Consider the following 24,085-nt stretch of genomic DNA (forward strand, 5'->3'; position numbering starts at 1 on the left):
AGTTGTTGCTGGTACTGCTGTTGACGGTGCAGCAGCAGGCCCGACAGCTAACGTGTTGGTTAACTGGACATATTTTACTGCATCTACTTTTAGTTTCTTTTTCTATTTAGCTTTACAGCTCCACCTTTTCACTACTTTTTCCACACTAAACTCTTCTTCAAGGTGCGTGCACATCGAAGGTATGATGAAGTGTAAGTAATGAAAGTTGTATGAATGTATGAGCTGTTGTACAGCTAGTGTGCAGCAGCCCTTCAATTGACCCACCGGCCCAAAAGTGCATTGGCCACCAGGAACATACCCAGTAGACCAGTCCAGAGAGAGAGAGAGAGAGAGAGAGAGAGAGAGAGAGTTCTAAATGGCTGTCATGTTTTTTTTTTTATTATTTTACCACATTCTTTGCATGGATGGACACGGAGACTATTTTCTTTCTTTTGACTTCTGCCATATTTTGCTTTTTCAATTATTATTGGTCTTATAGCTCAAACTACTATTGTCACTTTGTAACTTAAAGTAACAATAATAACAGTTATACTAATTTTTCTTAGAAAAATCACTGCAGCAATAACCATGACTTTATTTTTGTTATGAAGGTGGCAGCCAACACCTTGTCATCACCCCAGCACACAGGAAACTACACACACACTCTGCCTTCTCCTCAACATCCCCCCAACTACAACCTGCTGTCCCCCAGCCACCAGCCAAACTACGCCACCTATAAAGAAGGCTACAACGTTTACGGCATTGAGAGCGTCAAGATCTAACACGGGTAGGAGAGTGATGATTGATGGCTAAAAGTGTCCTTACCTTACAGCCATAGACAATGTTTGTGTCATAGACATTCAACTAATTGGTGTTAAATCATCTTTTCAAACATCCATTTAAATTCAATTTACAGCTGTATTCATATCAAACTGGTGCAAAGCAGCCTCAGCGGCAAAAATAACGTAGAGTTGGAGTTAAACTTGTGCAGTCATTTTGTCTGTATTTACCAATGTAAAGAAAAACTTGTGAAGGGAAATAAGTAGTAAGTATATTAAATAGTTAATGCACAACTACTTGCATTTGTACTTTTCTGCACCCAGTCATCTGCAAATCATTGTACAACTGAATTTGTGCCTTGTGTCATACTGTAGATGTTACCTAACATAGAGAATATGCAGGCAAATTTTCCAGATGCATAGTGTTTTGTTTCACAAACACTTGTGCAGATCTTGGGTTGTCCATATAATTTTTTTTTACCATTTCAGATATAAGTATACATTTCTACTTTTAATATAGTTTCAGTGTTGTCATTCGTTAGGCTAACTGATCACTCTAGTGGTGGTAAATTGGCAGATACACATGGTAAATTAAAAGAGGTGGTAGTTACTGAATGAATTAATACATTAAAAATAAAAAAAATATCATTATTATTATAGTAGTTATTTTTCTACAAAACATAATATATCTATATTATGATAACACTATAGTGTAGCAATTTATCTTTATGTACAGAAAGTTTACGACACCAGTGACCAGCAAACATTTTGTTTATAAACGAGCAAACTTTTTGTTTAAAATTTAAAAAGATGCTTGTTCTGAAATGAAAAACTAAAAATTAAGTGACATTTACTTTATAATTAATAAAGCATTGTTTAGTCATTGTTCACATACATGAACTGTTTTGACTGTGAACAACATAAATACAAAAGTTGCCATTGAGTCTCGCATTGCTTTGTGATATGAGCCAGTGTGTGTTCAGAGTATGATGTGAATGCAGCAATTTTTCCTAACAAACAATACTAACACTGAGACAATAATAAAGTCTTTTTTTAAAACTTCAAAGTAAAAGATCAAAACTATGTATGGCTGTGGTACTCTTTTCCTTCGTTTACTTATTTCTCAACAGCTCGTTTGCCTCCTTCATCCCCCTTCCTTCTCTCTTCATTTTCTTTGGCTCCCATTTTTTCTCCACTCCTCTTCCAAACTTTCCTTTCTGTCCTTGCCCTCTCCTTTTCCTTCTCTCTGACTTCGTTGTTTGCCCTTTTACTTTTTGTTATGTTTGTCTGTACGTTATCCTTTTCTCCTACTCTTGTCTTAATAGCCAATCATCCTCTTTACTGAGTACTCCTATGTGACTTAATGTCAGTTTTTATTCGGTGGCCCTAATAATTTAGACTGGTAATAACACAAAATATGAGTTATTCTGTTAATTACCTAATTGGAAACAGCCCTATAATTGATTTAATGATAGATAACCTGTGATTATCCGAGTTCACAAGCCCTTAGAATATAAGAGAGAAAATTCCAATAATTCTCTTTTGAGCAAGCCCTTGGTAACAGAGGAGAATTAAAACCCCCTTTTAACAAAGAACTCTGACAGAATCAGCATTAGAGTGGCCATGGGAATTGGTTGGCAATTGAATTTAAGAGCAAATCCAAGATGGATTAAAAAAAAAACAGTCGCATCTATCTCAGTTTCTTCCTTCGTTTTGCCCCAGATTTTAGATTCAGGCTTGTGTGTGTTAAAAACTTTACCATTTAGCCTGTCGTATCAGTTCAAGACAACATTTTGCCCCAGAGTCTGTTTACCATAAAAATTTACATCCCTAATGTTAACACAATTGCTCATGGATTTCACGGTTTGGGAGAGAGACTTTGTTAGATAACAGTTGTTTTTTGGTTGCTGCTGTTTTGGTTGTTGTTTTTTGGCTTTAGACTAAAAAACAAAATTAAGCAAAGAAAGTTAGCAAGCTATGCTGTGCTTTAAGTCAGAATTTTCAGTGTCATGGTAACTTTTGTTGTGTACAAAGCCTGGTTCAGAGCAGGTCATGCTCACAGTTTTGGTTTAAAATCAACTGGAAGTGCCACTTTTCATCTATTAACCTACCTACCTGAACATATATGAAAACGTAATGCAAACATCATTGCACAATATAAGAAAACAATTTACCTTCTCCACTGATGGCACCTTGCAGCTTCCTATGTCTTTAAGATCCCACCATCTGTGTAAGGTGAAGTCCACTTGTGCACACTTACCTACACTCTTATATGCCACTCTATGATCCTCCCTCTTCTTAAATAATAATAATAATAATAATAATACATTTTATTTATAGGGGCCTTTAAAGATCCTCAAGGTCACCTTACATTAGTACAACAAAATAAAAACATACAGTAAACACAAAAATTAAAAAAAAATAATGTAAGTAAGTATAAATGCTAAACAAGGAAAAATAGACTAAAAGTGATGAGTATGCAATTCTGAACAGATGGGTTTTAGACACGATTTAAAAGTAGAGAGAGTTTGTAGTCGATCATGTTCACAGTACATATTCACCACAGCTATTTCCATCTTTTTCACAAAATCCATCACCATGTGTTGTTCTGCATTTCTTTTCTTAACACCATACCTAGCCAATACGTTTATTTTTGGCAAATAGTAAAACAGTTTCCACAAGCACTTCATCAGCGTCCCCTTCTCCTATAGCCGTGAGGGTGAAACCTTTAGAGATAAAAGCAAAATCCTCCAAACCCACATAAAGGCTGACGCCAGCTAAGAAATGGGGTTTATTCCCACAAGAGTTTATCGGATGCTGAGTCCAGAGCAATAGCGAGCCATTAGGGAGGCCTGTGAGTCTAAGAAATAACAACTACAGAGCGTGAGTTTCCCTGAAATGCCTGCAGACATGATAGGTTATCTACAGATCAACGGGTGGAAATTCCTTATGGGACAAGATTGATGACCCACACGAGCCTCAAAAATGTGGGAGATGATTGTGTGTTTGGAAAAGAAAAAACAGAAAAGAATTGAGGCAGGTCAGCATAAGACTGGGCCATATTGAGGTCATTATATCTGCATGGAGAGGGACGTCGGCATGACCTGAAAGGTCAGAAAGTGACTCCCAGTAAATTAAAAAATAAAATGAAAAACCAGAAGCTGCTTAGCTGTAGACAACCCCAGGCTAGAGAGAACCAGGAGCTCATGAAGAATACCAGACCTACGGGGATGGGGGGAGTGTTTTTAACCCAATTCAGTTTATTATCATTTTGTACTCCGAGGTATTTATAGTCCTCCCCAATGTCTACATGGACCTCCTGGATCGAAACAGGGGTAACACATTTCCTGGTCCTCCTAAAGTCCACAATCAGTTCTTTGGTCTTTGCCACGTTGAGCTGCAGATGATTCTGCTCGCACTGCGTGACAAATGAGTCAACAACAGCCTGGTACTCTGTTTCATCACCGTCACTCATAAGATAAAAGAGATAAAATAAGATAAACCTTTATTAGTCGCACACATGGGACCCATGGGTCTCTGTGCAGTGGCTGAAGTGCGTGGTGTAGAGGGTGAACAGGAAAGAGGCTTGTCCCTTGTGGTGCCCCTGTTTTGCTGATCCCCTTGTCAGACACACAATGTTGAAGACCCACATATTGTGATCTTCCCGTCAGGTAATCAACAATCCATGACACAATCCGGTCTTTAAGTCTGACATCATTAGCCGTGTCTGGGCCCTAACTCCGTTGCATATCTATAAGTCAAACGAACACTGCGGCATCACTGAAAGTTGAAAAACTGTCTAAATTCTTTCATCTGTAATAGAATGATCAGTGTGGCTGCTCTACCAGGTGTAACAATTAAGTTTAACATCCAGGCATCCATGAAAACAGATTTTATGACATTTAACTGAGTTAGAAGTTAGCAGGGAGTTAGCTCGCTAGCTTCCATCTAAATACATATAGCATGTGCTGACTGAGGGATTTTGGAAACAAATGAAGGCGTACAGCTCTGCTATCACTTCCAACATAAATGAAGACAGAAACTAAACAGCAGTGACGTTTGTAGAGTTATTGAAGTTGGGCTAGCTGGTATATAATGATATGCTACGTGATCGCTAGCGACACAGCTATGTTAGCATACTAAACACAGTGAAGCTGGAGGATGAACACTTTTTTCCCCTCGATAAAAGTTAACGTGAGGATTCTCGGTGGTCAGGGACAAATGGAATCGCATGGCACGCTGCTGTAAACGGACCAAACTTCAGTCAGAACAACTGAGATAATCGATTCACAATACGAGGTTAGTCATTCAAATACTGATGAAAAACTAAAAATTAAGTGAGCTGGGCTGTAGTTACATGGTAAGGTTTTAAAAACTGAGCTTTAAAATGAATAGCGGTAAGAAAATCCGAGAGAGGCCGACAGTGATCACTGACTGTTTTAGGGGCTTTTTGAGATTAAATAGAACAAGATACAAAGCATTAAAACATGTTAAAAACACGAAAGCCTTAATAAACGCAGGGTAGTTTGGGCCCGGAAGCAGGATTCGTCACGTCATCACTTAACGACCGGATAGAACAGGAGTCGGCAATCTGCGGCTCTTTAGTCCTTATAGTGCAGCTCCGCGTGGTTTGGGAAAATAAATTAGAAGTATTTAGCTGAAGTGTATTTTATTTATGTTAGTTCTTTTTTACCTTGTAGTTCTAAATTGGAAGATTATTGTGATATTGAAATATAAAAATAAAATTATATTCTTTTATTTTTTCATCGCTCAAAATAAGCGTCACACTCGCGAAAGCCGGTATGCCTGCCGAAACGCCGCGCATTTATCGAGACTTTCAACCCCAGGTAGGCCAATTATAGATCCACATTATGTCAGCAGCTATTCTCCACCGTGAACTATGTTAAAGACAAACACCGCTCACGCCTCACAGATGGCAGCTTACAGTCCTGCGTAAAGATGAAAGTCACTTCGTACAGCCCCGATTTGCAGACGCTGTGCGCAGAGGTTCAGGAGCAGAAGTCCCATTGTAAACATATCACGGCAGACACGACGATGTTTGCATGAACATGCTTTTCAGCATCTCTTTAACGACCACTTTTCACACACGGTTGTTGACGCATACAGCCGGCTGTAGCTTTTCAGCTCACAGCCCGACACTAGTGATGGGATTTTCGGCTCTTTTTAGAGAACCGGCTCTTTCGTTTCGGCTCACTAAAAAGATCCGGATCTTTCGGCTCCGAACCGGCTCTTCAGGTTGTTTTGTTGCTTTAATTAATTTATTATTAACAACAATATAAAATTATGCACAAAAGGAATTACTAATGGTTCAAGGTTCAAGGTTCTTTATTATTCGTCACATGCATAGTTATACAAGTATAACACACAGTGAAATGTAGCCTGACACGCTCCTCGACATGTGCAAAAATTGGGGGGGGGTGTAGAGGAAGAACATTATATATATATACATATATATATATGTACATACATATAGTATATACACTGGGTGAATGTGCAGTAGTAGCAGCAAGCAGGTGAATTCTGTACATTAATATGAATAGACATCTGACTATTTTACAGGATAGACAATATAAACATATTTAAAATTAAAGGAATTGAAATGTACATTGTGCCTTGGTTTAGTGTCTGGAAGAGTCCTGTCTCAGTCAATTATAGATGATGTGAGAGGGCGGGTGTGTGTGTTTAGGGCACGGATGGCTTGGGGATAGAAGCTCCTCTTGAGTCTCTCTGTCCTTGCCCGGAAGATGCGGAACCTTCTACCAGATTGCAGAAGTTGGAACAGTTTGTTGCCAGGATGTGACGGGTCCTTCAGTATCTGCGCTGCTCTAGTCCGGCATCTCCTGGTGTAGGTGTCCTGAAGCGGGGGGAGAGCAATCCTGCAGCAGTGTTCTGCTGTACGGATCACTTTTTGGTCCTTCACACAGCTGTTCCCGAACCACGATGTCATGTTCTGTGTGAGGATGCTCTCCACAGCGCCTGTATAGAAAATCCTGAGGATCTTTGGAGAGACCCTGAACTTCCTCAGTTGTCGTAGGTGATACAGGCGCTGCCTAGCCTTTTTGGTCTGGACCTGAATGTGGGCAGCCCATGTCAGGTCTGAGGAGATGTGGACACCAAGATACTTGAAGGACTGCACCCTCTCCACTGGAGCTCCATTGATGATAATGGGCTTGTAGTCTCTGTGCTGACCCCTTCTGAAGTCCACCACCAGCTCCTTGGTCTTGCTGACGTTCAGCTGGAGGTGGTTGTCCTGGCACCACGATGCTAGATTCTTCACTTCATCCATGTAGGCCGCCTCATTGTTGTTGGAGATGGCACCCAACACCACTGTGTCGTCAGCAAACTTCACAATGGTGTTGGAGCCATGGGTGGCCACACAGTCTGAAGTGTAGAGGGAGTAGAGCAGTGGCGAGAGGACACATCCCTGAGGTGCTCCTGTGTTGATGGTGATGCTGTTGGAGAAGCACCTGCCCACCCTCACCACCTGAGTTCTGCCAGTGAGGAAGTCCAACACCCATGCACACAGACGGCTGTTAAGTCCCAGATCCCTCAGCTTTGTGAACAGTCTGCAGGGCACTATTGTGTCGATGTTTGCATGAACATGCTTTTCAGCATCTCTTTATTGACAACTTTTCCCACACGGTTGCTGACGCATACAGCCGGCTGTAGCTTTTCAGCTCACAGCCCGACACATACCAACACAACAGCATAGATAGCGCAGACATAAAGTGTTTTCTTTTGCGTGAAAACCAGGTCCAAATGGCTCTTTGGGTGTTAAAGGTTGCTGACCCCTGGGATAGAAGCATCCACCTCCATCTTTGTCAGCTTATCACCTGTGAGGCTTGGCCTGATGGTGTTGAATGCACTGGAAAAGTCGAAAAATATGACCCTCACAGTGCCCTCTGGTTGGTCCAGATAGGTGTAGACACAATTGAGCAGGTAGATCACGGCATCCTCAGCTCCAAGGTGGGGCTGGTGAGTGAACTGAAGGGGATCCCGATGTGGTCTGACATTTCAAACAGTTGTGAGATTCAGTCTTCTGAACTGCTCATCTCACAGGTTGCAGGGACTCCTCTAGGCACTCCAATTTATGCTTTGTCAAGTCCCGTTCTCTCCACCTCTCTCTCTGGTATCTAATCAACCAATCAGGTGTGTTTGCATGAGATCCACCGATCTTCAGTCAGATATTATCATTCTCATTCTCTCTCTATCTCTCTAACATGGAAAATTGCGTTAATTTATTCAGTCCAATATGAATAAGCTTCATTTCATGTTTCATTCAGTTTAGGTTTCATTTGCACATTCAATTTAGCACAATCCCTCTTAATCCAAATACTTTTTCTCTTTAAAACTCTCTCAATCACTGTCAAAGGAGCTTGCAAAAAAAGCATCTGGACTTCTTTAAGTTGCTTGAAAATGTTTCACCTCTCATCCAAGAAGCTTCTTCAGTTCTAAGTAGAGATGGCACGATACCACTTTTTTATGTCCGATACCGATATCATAAATTTGGATATCTGCCGATACCGATATGAATCCGATACAGTGTTTTTTAATCAACAAAACTGTTTTTTTAAATATCTTGCTGCATTTTGTATAAGTTCATACTCAAGTTTAAAACAACAACTACACTAAAGCTATTCTGCTATACCTGTATGCAAAAAAAAATTTTTTTCATAGTTCAGCAATACTGATCAATCTAATAAACTTAAACCTACACCATCCTCCCTATTCTGGTATTTTAAAGAGTACTTAGCATAAATATTAAGCAACCTAACTAATAGGGTTCCAACAACAAAAATAAATAAATAAAAAATAGGGAACCACCCCTCACGCGCCACCTCATGATGCTTAATCGACGTAATCAACCTTAATTTGATGCAGTGTGAAAAAAAATGCACAGAAATCAATTATTTTTCAAGAAATATTAAATAGATTCAACATCTTTGTCACGGATTGCCGGGGCAAGCCGTGTGGAATGTAGGAAGGACCCAAAAGGCAGCAGCTCTGGTGCAGGTGAGTGTTTATTAACAGGGGTGGGTAAGTACAAACAGCGGTGGCGACAAAACATGAAACTGGAAACCTAAACTGGGTAAACTAATAAGACAAACCAGAACGAGGATGCAGGGAGGTCCGGAGAAATACATATGGGAAGACGCAGGGAGACCAAGGGGAAACAACACAGACGAACCAGCAATTACTAAGACAGAAAATACAACTTAAATACACTCAGAGAACACAGGGAGATTACACACAGGTGGGAAACACAGCTGGAGTGATTAACATAACGAGACTAGGGAGGCAAACTGAAAACACTCATATAAGACGCAGACCTTCACAATAAAACAGGAACACACGGGCAGAACAGAGTAAACACTAAACAAAGGAAGAACAGAACCAAAATCGAAGAGAAAACACAAAATGCTGGGTCAAAAGGACCCAGGATCATGACAGAACCCCCCCCTCAAGGGCTGGCTCCCGACAGCCCAAAAACAAAACAAAAAAAACAGAAAACAACCCGACCAGGGTGGGCGGAGGGGATCCAGGACGGAGGGCTCGAGGCAAAATAAAACAGGAGCACCAGAAGGCCAGAAGACAAAAAGAAAAACAAAACACAAGTCCAAAACCAAAAGAAAAGCACACCAAAGCACAGGAAAACCGAGTCCAAAACAGAAAAGACCAGGGGGCCGGCCAGGGGGCCGACAGCACAGGAGTCCAAAACAGAAGAGTTCAGGGGGCCGGCCGTGCGGAAGGCAACGGCGGCCACTCAGGCGATGGCGGTCCGGGGGCCGGCCGCACGGAAGGCAACGGCGGCCACTCAGGCGAAGAGGGTCCGGGGGCCGGCCGTGCGGAAGGCAACGGCGACCACTCAGGCGAAGAGGGTCCGGGGGCCGGCCGTGCGGAAGGCAACGGCGGGCCCCTCGGACCCTCCAGCCGACGAGGCATGAGGCTGGCGTGGTTCTCCGGAACCACCAGCTGACGAGGAAGGCTGCTGGACAGGCTCCTCGGGCCCCCCAGCTGATGAGGTAGGAAGCTGGACGGGCTCCTCGGGCCCTCCAGCGGAGACATGAGACGAAAACCGGAGCGGTCCTTCGGACCCTCCAGCGGAGACAGGAGACGAAGGCCGGAGCGGTCCCTCGGACCCTCCAGCGGAGACTAGAGACAAAGGCCGGAGCGGTCCCTCGGACCCTCCAGCAGAAGTCAACACTAAGCCAGCAGTCATGGAGTCTTCTGGCAAACACGAAGGCAACTGGCAATGCACTGAGCACTGGCTCTGCCCAGGCAACGCGGACATGGTGCAGTTCTCAGGTGGCTGCATAGACTTCAGGGGTCCAGAATCAGCTGGGGACTGAGACCTAGCCTCTGGGGAAGCCCTGGAGCGGCAAACTGTGCCAATGGCGGCTGAACCGCGAAAAGCCCCTTGAGGTGATATTAGACTTTCTCCCTGCATGGAGTGAATGAGTGAAACCGGGGATACTGGAGCCGGAGCTACTGGGACCTGCGCTACAGGCGGCACTGGAGCTACTGGGGCCTGCGCTACAGGCGGCACTGGAGCTACTGGGGCCTGCGCTACAGGCGGCACTGGAAGGGACACGGGTGGCTCTGGGGCCTGAACTGAAAGGGACACGGGAGACTGAACTGAAAGGGACACGGGAGACTGAACTGAAAGGGACACGGGAGACCGAGCTGAGGGGGACACGGGAGACCGAGCTGAGGGGGACACTGGAAACCGAGCTGAGGGGGACACTGGAAAACGAGCTGAGGGGGACACTGGAAACTGAGCTGAGGGTGGCTGCGAGGGAGCTAACTGAGCTGAGGGTGGCTGCGAGGGAGCTAACTGAGCTGAGGGTGGCTGCGAGGGAGCTAACTGAACTGAGGGTGGCTGCGAGGGAGCTAACTGAGCTGGGAGTAGCTGCACAGGCGATACGCAGCTCGCGTTAACATCCGCCACACAAAACACAGCCCCTGAATGAACAGTCACGTTGTCTGGAAAAGACACAGAGTCCTCACTCACCACAGCCGGTAAATTAGAAGTCCGAACGTCCGGCTGTGGGGTGGCGCGTCGGCGGCGCGATCAGCGTTTCCTCCCCGCAGACGGCTCCGACGGGCCGGGCAAGATCACATCCGGCGAGTCGGGCAGCGAGGCAGGAGTGGCTGAGAGAAGGTGAGGTGTGTGCTGGAGAAAAGCCTGCATGGTCGGAGGAAGCGATTTTAGAAGCCATGGCAGGCCGGAAAAGAGCCGTTGTAGCCGGCTTTCGACGGTGCGGCGAAGCTCCTCTGGAGGGTTTTCAAGCCACAGCCCGAGGAGAATCTCCACGTTATATGTAACGTCGTCCTGGAGCTCCTCGGACGGATTTACTGCTGCTGGGTCCATGGTGGCTGGTTCGTAATGTCACGGATTGCCGGGGCAAGCCGTGTGGAATGTAGGAAGGACCCAAAAGGCAGCAGCTCTGGTGCAGGTGAGTGTTTATTAACAGGGGTGGGTAAGTACAAACAGCGGTGGCGACAAAACATGAAACTGGAAACCTAAACTGGGTAAACTAATAAGACAAACCAGAACGAGGATGCAGGGAGGTCCGGAGAAATACATATGGGAAGACGCAGGGAGACCAAGGGGAAACAACACAGACGAACCAGCAATTACTAAGACAGAAAATACAACTTAAATACACTCAGAGAACACAGGGAGATTACACACAGGTGGGAAACACAGCTGGGAGTGATTAACATAACGAGACTAGGGAGGCAAACTGAAAACACTCACATAAGACGCAGACCTTCACAATAAAACAGGAACACACGGGCAGAACAGAGTAAACACTAAACAAAGGAAGAACAGAACCAAAATCGAAGAGAAAACACAAAATGCTGGGTCAAAAGTACCCAGGATCATGACAATCTTTCTTCAACAAAATTGCAGACTGCACAGATGGTACCTTCCCAAAGGAAAAAGTACTATAGCTTACTAGGGTATATATATTAGACTTAATAGTTACTATATACAGTAATTGACTTCTATTCATTTTACATCAAATTAAAACTTTGGGTGTCAGATAATTATTTATTAAAAGCTAGACATTTTAAATGAGAATAAGAAAGAAAGGTATGTCTTTGTGCCCCCTTTTCCCTGTTAATGCCCTATCGGCCCCCCTGACTAAACTTTGCTAGATCCGCCCCTGCACAGTTACCAGCCGTCAGCTATGTAGAAAAAGATCCTCGAGTAGAAAGTAATATTAAATCAATTCTAACAACAGCTTATCAAGCTTAAATGTGCTGCTGTTGTTCAGCCGCTGGTTTCCTCTTTCTGGTGCAAAGTGGGCCAAAAACAAACCAGAGAGATGGACTCGCGACAGAAAAGCCGATTATCTGATCATTAAGCAGTTTCATGATTGAAGTAGCAGCAAGAAGAGGCAGTCGCTTGTTAAGCTTAACGCAGGAATGCTTTACAAACATTCAGAGATGGACTTACACACTTGCCTTACTTCTCTCGGGATAACTTTGTCGGAGATGAAATGCCAGGTTGCTAGCGAAGCTCCAAATGCTATCCAGACCACCGACAGGTCCCGCATGCCACAGCCGCTCTATCACGTGACCACACTGCTCCGACGTGCTAACGTTCTGAGGAGAGTTACGGCGTGTTGCAAGTTTTGTGAGGTGCTTTCGTGATATTTAATGGATCGGATTACATTTTTTATTTTTCTCCGATATCCGATCCAGTAATTTAGGTCAGTATCGGACCGATGCCGATACGTAATCTCGGATCGGTCCATCTCTAGTTCTAAGGTCAAATGGTTGAGAGTCCCAGATTTAAACCCAGTGGGAGTACACCCCCAAAGAGGGACAAAAGGACCCCCTGATGATCCTCTAATCACATGAGCCAAGGTGTGAAAACGGGTGTGGGTCCCAATCAGCCAGGGCTTCGGGTGAGCTCATTGTGAAACCTTGTCCCACTTTATCATGCGATTTCCTGAGGTCAGATGGCCCAGGAAATGGGCCTTTTGTCCCTCTTTGGGGGGGATACTCCCACTGGGTTTAAATCTGGGACACTTTTCTTTGCAAGCTCCTTTGACTATGATGACCTGGATGACTGAGAACCTTCACAGACATCTCTCAATCACTATTTATTCAAGACTTTTTTTTCACCAAATTGAATATATTTTATAGATTCTTTTGGGTGGGGGGCTTTTAGCCTTTATTTGATAGAGACATTGTAGACAGACAGGAAAGTAGGGAGAGAGGAAAGGGAAGACATGCAGCAAAGGGCTGCGGGTCAGACTAAAACCCAGGCCTACTGCTTTCTAGCCATATGGTGTATAGTGCCCTGCTCACCCACTGATCTACGCCATCACCCTTCAGTTGTGTATTTTTAAAGTCAGAAATTCAACGATCAGAGTGGCTCTTGCTTCATTCCCTCACACACACACCCTCATGTTTCTCAAGGCTTTACCTACCCAGCCTCTCAGTTCGACCTGAATTAGGCCTGTCTTTAGAATCATTATTATATTGCCTTACTCTCATCCTTTTGGCTAAACGTAAACAATATATATTTAACTGATTATATTCTGATCAGTAGTGAGCATAATTAATTACAACATTTAACATTATTTTTCTTGTTAAAAATTATAGTGGATCATGTCTACACACACAAAATGTGTAGATGTTAGAACAGACATCCTCAGACTACATTTCTCTGTTAACATACTGTTCAAACTCATATTTTAATTTATTTTTTTGATTAAGAATAAAGAAAAAGGATATTATTGGCAAAAAACACAAATAACAGAGTGCTTAAATCACATATAAGACCGGATGTTGAGCCTCTCAGTTAACTTCTGGCTGAAGTGGAGTCGTGAAATTTCAGCCTGCATGATACACCCTGTTGGCCAGTCTGGTCTTTAAGTGATCACGTATGAACCCTGCTTCCAGGTCCAAACCTCTCTGCATTTATTAAGGCTATTGTGTTTTTAACATGTTTTAATGCTTTGTATCGGTTCTATTTAATCTGAACAAGCCCCTATAAAAGTCAGTGATCACTGTCGGCCTCTCTCAGTTTTTATTACTACTGTTACCATCATTTTAAAGCTCAGTTTTTAAACCCTTACGATGCAACTACAGCCCAGCCCATGCAGCAGTATATGGATTATCTCAGTTGTTCTGACTGAAGTTTGGTCTGTTTACAGCATCCTGCCATGGGATTGCATTTGTCCCTAACCATCAGGAACTCTCACGTTAACTTTTATCGAGGGGGAAAAAGTTAGCGTTCATCCTCCAGCTTCACAGCGTTTATGTTAAGCTAACACAGCTGTGTCACTAGCGATCAGGTAGCACATCATTATATACCAACTAGCCCAACTTCAGTAACCCTACAAACGTCACTGCTGTTTAGTTTTCTGTCTTCATTTATGTTGGATGTGATAGCAGAGCTGTACGTTTTAATTTTTTCCAAAATCCCTCAGTCAGAACATGCTATATCATGTTTAGGTGGAAGCTAGCAAGCTAACTTCCTGCTAACTTCTAACTCGATTAAATTTCATAAATTCTGTTTTCCTGGATGCTAAACTTAATTGTTACACCTGGTACAACTGATCACTGATTAAAGATGAAAGAATTTAGACAGTTTGTAACTTTAAGTGATGCCGCAGTGTTAGTTTGACTTTGGGACCTGAAGTGGAGTTTGGACCCGGAAACGGCTATGTCAGACTTAAAGACCGGATAGCACAGAAGGGAGTCGCTGTTAAGCCAGGCTCTGACTGTTCCTGTATGGAAATCTCATTCTTGATGATCCATATGTTTGATTTAGCAAAGATTTTACATTGCAGACCCTTCCTGCTGCAACCCTCCTCATTTATCTGGGTTTGGGACCAACACTAGGAGGACACTGGTTTGGCCTCACCTCGTCACATACACGTGCCCTGGTGGCTGGGTTAGTTGCTGCCACTAATTATTTTCTTTATAGTATACTTAAAGTTTGACATAGCTTCTTTCCTAATGGTAAGTGGACTTGTTCTTATATAGTGATTTTCTACTCTGCTTGAGCAATCAAAGTGCTTTATACAACATGCCTCATTTAGCCATTCATATATTCATTGGAGAGCAACTTAAGGTTTAGTGTCTTGTGCAAGAAGACTTAAGAGCAGCCAGGGATCAAACCACCAACCATAGAAGATAATTAGTAGTTGACTTACTGGCCTACAGCCACTATCCATTAATACAATGTATCAATGGAATTATATACAGTATATACAATATATAATATTAAGAAAAGCAAAACATTTCATATCATTTCATGCAGTCTTTTGAAAATCGTATATCAAGTGCTGTATTGAGTGTTATACAGCACTTATCAACCCCAGTGTCAAAGAAAAGCTGGAACACTATATGAAATATAAATAAAAACAGAATGCAGTTATTATTAAACCTCAACTTTATTCAATCACTCACTGAAAACACATCAAGTATTTAAAGTAGGAGGAACATTTTGCAGCTAATGTACGTTAATGAACAGGTCACATGATTGTGTATAAATAGTATCTTAGAGAGGCAGAGTTTCTCAGAAAGAAAGATATCAGAGGTTTGCAAAAATACAAATCAAAAACAAAAACTTGTAAAATTGTATGACAATTTTAGAATAATGTTCTTCAGTGTAAAATTGCAAAGAGCTTAAATATCTCATTATTTACAGTAAATTTAGTTAAAAGTTTCAAAAAAATATTGAGAAGCCTCTGTGCACAAGAACCTGAAATCAATATTGGATGATCATCATCCTCAGACTGACAGACATTTACAGAAATCACTATTAGTGAATACAGTTCACAGTACATTGCAAAAATGCAGGTTAAACCTCTATCATGAAGAAAAGAGACCACATGTGAATGTAAAAACAAAAAATCAGCCCACTGGGTGGCCAGTCCAGCTGTGCATCAGGCTAAGTTAGACTCATATTAGCAGTCAGTGGGCTGCATGCAGCACACCCCTATTTTGCTACACAAGGAAATAAGGTTACCTGGAGGTGAAGTGGAGAGAGTGGTAAATATGTAAGAAAGAAGCTGTTTAAAGCAAAAACGAAGTGAAAGAAACTTAAAATAGTGTCCGAGGTCCAAGGAGCAAGCCAGAAAAAAACGGCTGCTTTTCAGAATGTGTCCACAGGAGTAATGACCACTTAAAAATAAATAAATAAACCAAAAAGTGAGGCTCCAGCTCAAACAACAGGTTGCTGAATATTGTTTCCCCTGAGACACTCTGCCTCAAGTAAATGGACTGGTTCTCGTGTAATGCTTTTCTGCTGTATCTATATAAGCGCTCAAAGTGCTTATTAAAATGTTGATGCCGTAATAATTGTTATTGTAATTCTGAGGGTTTTGTGGCATACAATGTTTTGGGAAATCAATAATAACAATTAGCAGTTGTAGCAGAAGCACTCATTTCAGCCTTGTGATTAAATTCTAAAAGACAACCAGGTTATCATTTGTTCACATACATGGTCTGAAGGACTTCTGTACTTGTGTAAAAAACATTCAGACACACGAGTTACACACAGATTTGTTCATATGTGTACCAGCCAAGCGGGCAAATGGTAAAGGTAAGGTCAAGCTAAGTAGCAGATTATGCTGAAAAACAATGCCTCCTAGGTTTGAAAGAGCCTATAGGAGCCCAAAGACAGACATTGTGGCAAAGAAATTTTTCCCCACAAATAAAAACACAAGTATAAATTGGAAGTACCTCTGTACCTGAAATAGTAATAGGAACAAGAGTGATAACAATTGTTAAATATTACCATAAAAAAGACAAAAAAAGCAGATGAGGGGATATTCTAAAATCTCAATAAAACAGTCAAAAAGCAAGGCATTACCACACAATCTATGCTCTGTCCACGTCTAGTCCAGCAGCTGTTTCAAAGCCCAGCTCCTTCTTGTTTCGCAACAGCTGAATGCACAGCTGTCCAACAGTCTTTCCTTAACTTCAGCAGCTCCCTCCTAATGCTACATCCAGGTCTGGACCCCCTGGGGGGCTCTAGGACAAAGTCACTGGTTCAGTGACAGTCCGGCTGCCACAACTCTAAAGCCAATACAGCCAATAGCACACCCTGGTACCCCAACAATAGTTGTTATATAAGAAAGTGTAATAGGCTGTTCACAAGGTTGTTGTAATCAGTCATATCAGCCATATCAGCTAGTATTGGACCCTTGATCAACAATGTCCAGCAGGTAGTACCAGCGATAGCACAATTCTACATTCCTCAGTATGTTAAATATTAAAGTTTAAAGAAATAGGAGGCTTAAAAGGGTTTCCAGGAGAAAGCACGTTCTCTTAAAAAAGGCTATGTTAGCAGCTGTACAGTATTACCTGTGAATAAAGGATTGAAAAATGAAATTAGGTATATAAGTGGGGAACTTAAAGGGTTTGGTGAGTGCAACAAAAAAAAGATTCAAGTAGTCCAGTGCCTATGAAGTACAGTGGCAGATTCCTCTCAGTACTCTGGTTAACTGGTGATTCTAACCCTGTCTATGCAGCTTTAAGTTACGTGTCATTGATGAAAATGTGGCTAATGTGTTTTTGTCCTTATACAGATGAAATTCACGGATGCAATGCGCTCCAAAGCCCGTCTGTCTATCACAGGATCGACCAGCGAGAATGGTCGTGTTCCAGTGGCTTACCTCCGTCCTGGATTACCCATGAGTCTCAGCATGACTGATCTCTCCTGACTACATCCAAGCCAGTGCCTTACAGCTAGAAAGACTGGACAGATGTCTACCCACCACTTGGCTGTCAGGCTTCAGCAATGACCTGCCCATCAATGAAGAAAGTCACTTGACCATCAGTGAGAAGAATGGCTGTTCATATACAAATTCATGAAAAGCAATCAAGCACAGTGGACAGTTTTCTAATCAAACACACATCATTATTTAATGGATTTCCCCCCCTCTTGTACAGACAACAAGAAACAATGATGCTAACGCAATAACAATATTAATCAGGAATGTGATCAGGAGTTATAAAAGCAGACTGATGAAATGGAATATCACATCCATAAAATATTAGTAATTGTGGTAGCAGATAATGATATTGCTATTGTTCCTATTTTTTCTCCTTATTTTTCCCTGAAAATCCCTAATGAGTGGAAACTTTTACCAGATTAAGGGATGCATGGACTGGCAACCACGGGTACACAGTATAAACACTTCTACAACACAACACTACAAAAACATGCAAATTTTATGCAGGAATGGGCTGAAATGGGTTAAAAAGTACCTGAGCAAGGTGTGATACCGAAAGCATCAACAAATGCAATCTGAGAAAGTGAATATCCCTGGCTCAAACTGACCACTCATCAGTATTACGATTAAAATGAAGCAATTACTAATGTTTATAATGCATTTCATGAAATGTTGTCCACTCCAAGATATGTTAAATAATTAAACAAAATTCCCCAAATATTTAGTGTTTAATCCAATTAAAATTTTTAATTGGATTCTTGGTAACATGAATATTTTATAGTCTTTGCAGAATTACTGTAAATATGTTTACACTTTCCTCTTGTTCATTGGGCAATAGCTTAACAGTGATTTATGTTTGACTGTGTGACACACAGCTCTAAACGTTTAATGATCAGCATATGAAATTATAAAATAGACATAATAAATCATGTTGAATCCGTTAAATATATTTTAACACCTTGTGTAAACAGCACATTGGCAGTTTTTACATTCCTTGTTTTTCATGCTGGACTGTTAACTACAGGATCATAGATTTAACCATTATTATATACACAAAATAGAGTTAGGAAAACTAGATGGAGATTCAACCCTGGTTATGGAAAAATCACACGGTGTGGTTAGTAAGGGAAGTTTTACTCGTTGGTGATAAGAAAGAAAAATGTATGTTAGCAGAAGCAAACTGCAATGCAAGGTGTCCCAGCCAGTTAAAGACTGAGATAGGTGGTATACACTCGGAGCTGGGTCAAATAAAGGGAAAACACACACAAACATAGGCTTGAATTAAAATCAGCTAAGTGAAGGTGAATTAAAACGATCAAAAACTGCAGGTCAGATTGAGTTTTAGAGCAAAGTTCTGTGAAGCATCAGCCCCAGGTTAGTTTTAGTGCTTATCTAAATATTATTGGTTTTATCTATAAATAAATACACAGAAAATAGCAACTTTAAGTTTGTGCAGTTATTTAATGTACTGGTATCCTTACTGAATATGGACACTAACAGGGACTAAAAAATACACAGACAAGTCGCATAAATTGTGTAGCTGTTTGGCAGCTATTGGCAGTCATTTGTCATGAAGACACTGAAGGGGTACTTTAATCATTTTTTGTTGCACTTCCACAAAGTGAAGATATTTACAATTCCTTAATAAGCTCTAAAAACAGAAACACACATTCATAAGGCATTCAACAGGGCTATTTCATGAATCCCAATTAATTGGTAACACCCTACACATGTCAGTATGCTTTGTTTGTAATATAATAATTTTTTTAAAACTGATCTGAAACCAGTTAAAAACCAGTTTTTATTCTTCTATTCTTGTAGAAACCACTCTTTTTTTTCATAGATCTTCCTTGGTAATTGGGTTTTGCATGGCATCTATGACTGTATATTCACAATTTGAACTTGCTGATACATAAAAATTGAAAGGCACAATAAAGTGCAACCCACTGGCAGCAAAATAGGCTAATGTTACTCATATCAGTGCCATATTATAAACAATCACTTTCTGTTGGCTGCTGTAGTGTAGTAAATGGTCTATTATCTAGATCTAGAATTTAAAAATTGCATTTAATTTTAAAGACACGCTCTATTTTCTTTCAAAAAAAAAAAAAGACTATCAGACAAAAAAATAATTTATTCAAAAGAGAATAAGAACGTTTGCATTCAAAGATCTAAACAAAAAGTGTGTGTGTAAATTACATCTTGCTCTCACCCTATGGCAGTTGGGATAGGCTCCCCCCCGAACTGGAAAAGCGGAAGAAAACGGACGAGTGGATGAAAGCTTTTATTTAGAGCCCCAGATACTGTTTTCACAAACTGAGGTGGACTAAATTTGCTCCCTTTAATTATATGGTTCTGTAAATATTTAGAATATATGAGAAGTATATGTTCCCATCCCTCTTTCTAGGTCAGCACATCACAACTGCAGCATAAACACAAACACGCCTTGCTTATACATTGACATATATTTTCACATTTGCATGTGCACCTGCATAGTATTCTCATAAGAGTTCTGAAGTCAATTGGATGATGTGCCAAACAGACTGAGACCCAATCAGAGTTCTTTATGCTCAGTCAATGGCAGCTGCTGATACTGAAACCTGAGCCAGTAGGAGTTCTCACTGCTGTGAACTGGACAAAAAAAAGAAACTGTGAAGAAAAACTTTTTGTTTTAATAAATATACTGCACTAAAGGATGGCAACAAAGACGATGGAAGAGGATGGAGTGAAGAAAGTTTGCATGTCACTTTAAGTTTTTCCTTTGATGAAATTTTCAGTCTGAAGCTTTGTGACTGCTGCATTTAGTGTTTAATAATAATACTAATAAGAATACTATTAGCGATATTAATTGCAGTATTATTGTGATTCTTGTTATGTATAGTGTATGCTTTTAAGAACTCTGGTATGCTATTTTTTTCACAAGAGAGCTGATGTTTGTGCTGCTGGTTAGAAGCTAGCTGGTTAGCTTAAAATCTTCTTATACGATATGAAAAATGCCCAAACTGTGATAAACACAGGGTTGTTGAAGATATAAAGGCATCTGCTTCCATTTCTTCTTATGAACTCGTATCATTTTCACCTTAAGCACATGTTAATTTTCATTATATTCTCATGGTGTTACAGTCAAATGAACGAGTAACAGCAAAATAAAACGCATCCTTCACTGATGGAAATGTGAAAATGATCACTCTTAACGTTACCTCTGGTATAACTTCATTTTCTATTAAATGTAAGTAAGTTGCTTTTTAACAGAACAGATTATTGCCTGGGCTAATTTCATTCGAGGTGTAAATTATGTCCAACATAGTCCCTTCCGTTTTGTATACTGCTTATATTTCATATAAACATGTATTGAGTTCTTGAGGTCTTCATTATCTGACTATTTTCGATATATATTAAACATGCTTGCCCTTGAAATGTCATAATAAAAACAGACAAAGACATTAAGGACACACTTAACATAGCAGTTTCTTGAAGAAGTTTTGTCTCTGTTTTCATGATATTGACCTTTTGTGGCCATATAAATTATGACTTGACTTTGAAAATTAAATTAAAATGCTGTCTAAGGTGAGATAAACTGATGGGTGAGGAAAGGCTATAACTAAACCTAGACTTGAAGTAATGCTATTTAAGAAGTAATGCTATTATCCCAATGGTTGGTTACCATAATCATATCTATGTTTATGCCTAGCATTAAACAGACCTTACATAATTTTCACACAACCTTAATTATTGATGATTATTATAAAGAACTGCTCATAATGTTGGCAAAAGGCAATGCAGACAACTGCAGCACCTAACTACACCCAGCAACTGAATGCAAAAGTTAAAATATACTTTTCTAACTACACTAGACGTGATATTTTGTGACATTCTTTAGATTTTATTTTTTTTTGAAAAACCTGGTAAAACAGAGATTAAAGTTACAGAGTTGTGATAAACGATATTCATAAAACTATTCTTCCATCTTTCTCTACTGTCAAATGGTGGGCGACCGTGGCTCAGGGGGTTGGGAATCGCATCTGTAACCGGAAGGTCGCCGGTTCGATCCCTGGGCTCTCTGTCCTGGTCGTTGTGTCCCTGGGCAAGACACTTTACCCTACTTGCCTACTGGTGTTGGCCAGAGGGGCCGATGGCGCGATATGGCAGCCTCGCTTCTGTCAGTCTGCCCCAGGGCAGCTGTGGCTACAACTGTAGCTGCCTCCACCAGTGTGTGAATGTGAGAGTGAATGAATAGTGGTATTGTAAAGCGCTTTGGGTGCCTTGAAAAGCGCTATATAAATCCAATCCATTATTATTATTATTAAATCATTGCTGCCATAAATAGTGTTCCCCAAAAACCCTTATTTATGTGATCATTTCTTAATAACATTTAACTTTACAGTAATGGATTACACAGCAGTGGGGAACACATTTCATTATAAGAAATGTCTTTCAGAAAGTGTTGTAACTAAATTTAAGGATATAATTCTTCTACTTCTACTTGCTTCAATACTATGTGCCAAAACAGTATAGAGCAGCTACCTAAACTCTACTCCCAGAGAAGTAGATTATTCTTTTAATATTCTTTTATATCCTCATGCGTGTGGATTCTGTATCACTTTAACCATAACTAGTAATGATGTCATGAATTTCTCCACAAATAAAAATTTAACAGTTAGAGAAAAATATTCATAATCATCTCACAGATATATAATTATGTACAGCAGTTTCTTATGTTATCTACTTCCAGCATACTGCAGTCAGGATTGTGGAGGACTGCATGTCTCATGTGGGTGAAAACCCCTCGCCCCCTCTCTTTCTGACGTGTACCCAGATGGACACATTTGCAGGACTATAAATCCCGCTGAGCAATTCTCCATATGAGACACATAGATGTCGTTGAACTCAAGCCCTGGGAGAAACATTGCCACTTTCAGGGATTTATTTTAATTAATTAATTTAATGGGGTGGCCGTAACTCAGAAGATAAAGCAAGTCATCTGCCACTTGGAGGGAGATGACTTGCTGGAGCAGAAAATAGTTCATCTTAATGTGTTTGTTTTTTTATCTGTGGATAGATAATCCAAGTATACTTGGATTATCTATCCACAGATTTTCAAAAAAGGTGGAAAACCCCCCAAAACCAGATACTAAATTTTTCATTCTCTCAGACTGAAACTTCTAACATCAACAATCACTTCCTCCAAACGATCAACGTGTCTAATAGATCCCATTCATTCAAGACTGCTCAAAGAAGTCCTAGTGTTCATGTTTTGATGTTAAACATGATTATTTCTATTAATGGGCTTAAGTATTACAGTTGGCAATAATTAAACCATTAATTAAAAAGTCAATACTTGACCCAGCTGTCTTTGTTGTCTTTGCTGTCTCTGACAGTGGACTCATCTCTGTGCTTGTGCTGCCAGACCTCAGTGCAGTGTTTGACACTGCCGACCATAATATTTCACTAAAGAGATTATGCATGGCATAGTAATTAAAGCTACTGTCTAATGTAACCCAGTATGTTCATATAAATGGGGAGTCTTCCTCACACATTGGAATGGAGAGGATTAAAAATGAGTACATCAGAGAAAGCTCAAAGTCTGACAGGCGAGGTTGTGACAGTTTGGACATGTGCAGAGGAGTGAAAGTGGGGATAACGAAGATAGTGCTGCCAGGCAGGAGGTAAAGATGTAGTGAAAGAGGAGATGCAGAGGGTTGGTGTCACAGAGGAGGATGCTGAGAGAGGGTGAGATGGAGGCAGATACCACAGGCCTGCAAAAAAAAAAATTTCAGCTGCATGGGATATTTGCATACATTTTTTTTTCTTTTTTTGCAAAACTTGAAGAGTTTTCATTTAAAAAGCACAGCAGCAATGAAAAAAAAATCAATACTTTATTACAATTTTTGGTTGCAGACCTGTGTAATGTGCTGTGGCAACCCCTGAAGGGAGCTGCAAAAAGATGATGAAGAATCCATCCATCCAAATCAGGGTCAGTTATTTGAAGTGCTAGCTAGCATTAGAAGGGGCAATGCACAAAGTCCAAAAAAACAAAAACAAAACAAAACTCAGATGTAGGGATTGTAGAAGTGATGTAGAAGAGGTAAAGAGAGTTTCTCAGTCAGAGAAGCTGAAACAGAAAGCAACCTCTTGTGAAGGACCTACCAAAATAAAGAAAGATGCTTTGGTTATGAGCAAGAAGGATTTTGTGTTAGTTGTGGTGGATGTAATAAACTGCACAACTCAAACTGAACAAATCCTAAATTGTGAAGGCTGCTGACAAATACCTGGGAATCATGAGTCCAGAATGGGAGAGAGTTGAGGAAATGATAAGTGGTACGAATCCTAGCTCAAACTCGTAGGGTAGTTCATTATAGTCATTTTATTTCTCAATTACAAAAAAATGACATGCAATATGTATCCAGGAAACATGGTTAAAACAGTGGAAAAGTGGAACTTACACATGGATATACGGTTATTAGGAATGGTAGTAAGGATGGTAAAGGGGAAGGAGTGGTCACTGTGTTGTCTTCGTATAGCTTTGAATAATTACACAGTATCCACTTGTGTTTTGCGAGCGTCTGCTCCAAACATTTTATTCTTTCATTCACA

General features: G+C 40.8%; 1 protein-coding gene across 4 annotated transcripts in view; it reads left to right on the forward strand.

Annotated features, from left to right (window-relative positions):
- LOC146706903 (glutamate receptor 2-like) overlaps positions 1-20,950 on the forward strand; it is a 111,240-nt gene extending 90,290 nt beyond the window's left edge. For 2 of the 4 annotated variants that reach the window (XM_085458193.1, XM_085458192.1), the window contains exons 19-20: positions 591-766; positions 17,345-17,409. In XM_085458193.1, the coding sequence (XP_085314319.1) occupies positions 591-761 (171 nt within the window). In that variant the 3' untranslated portion in view covers positions 762-766; positions 17,345-17,409. Of the gene's footprint in view, positions 1-590; positions 767-17,344 lie in introns of all 4 variants that reach the window. The other 2 variants (XM_085458195.1, XM_085458194.1) reach the window with 1 other exon arrangement.
- The last annotated feature ends 3,135 nt before the right edge of the window (positions 20,951-24,085 follow it).

The sequence above is a fragment of the Copadichromis virginalis genome, linkage group LG6, assembly GCF_057382275.1.
Source record: "Copadichromis virginalis isolate Kocher_CV1m ecotype Utaka linkage group LG6, C_Virginalis_male_GT1.1, whole genome shotgun sequence".
Lineage (NCBI taxonomy): Eukaryota > Metazoa > Chordata > Actinopteri > Cichliformes > Cichlidae > Copadichromis > Copadichromis virginalis.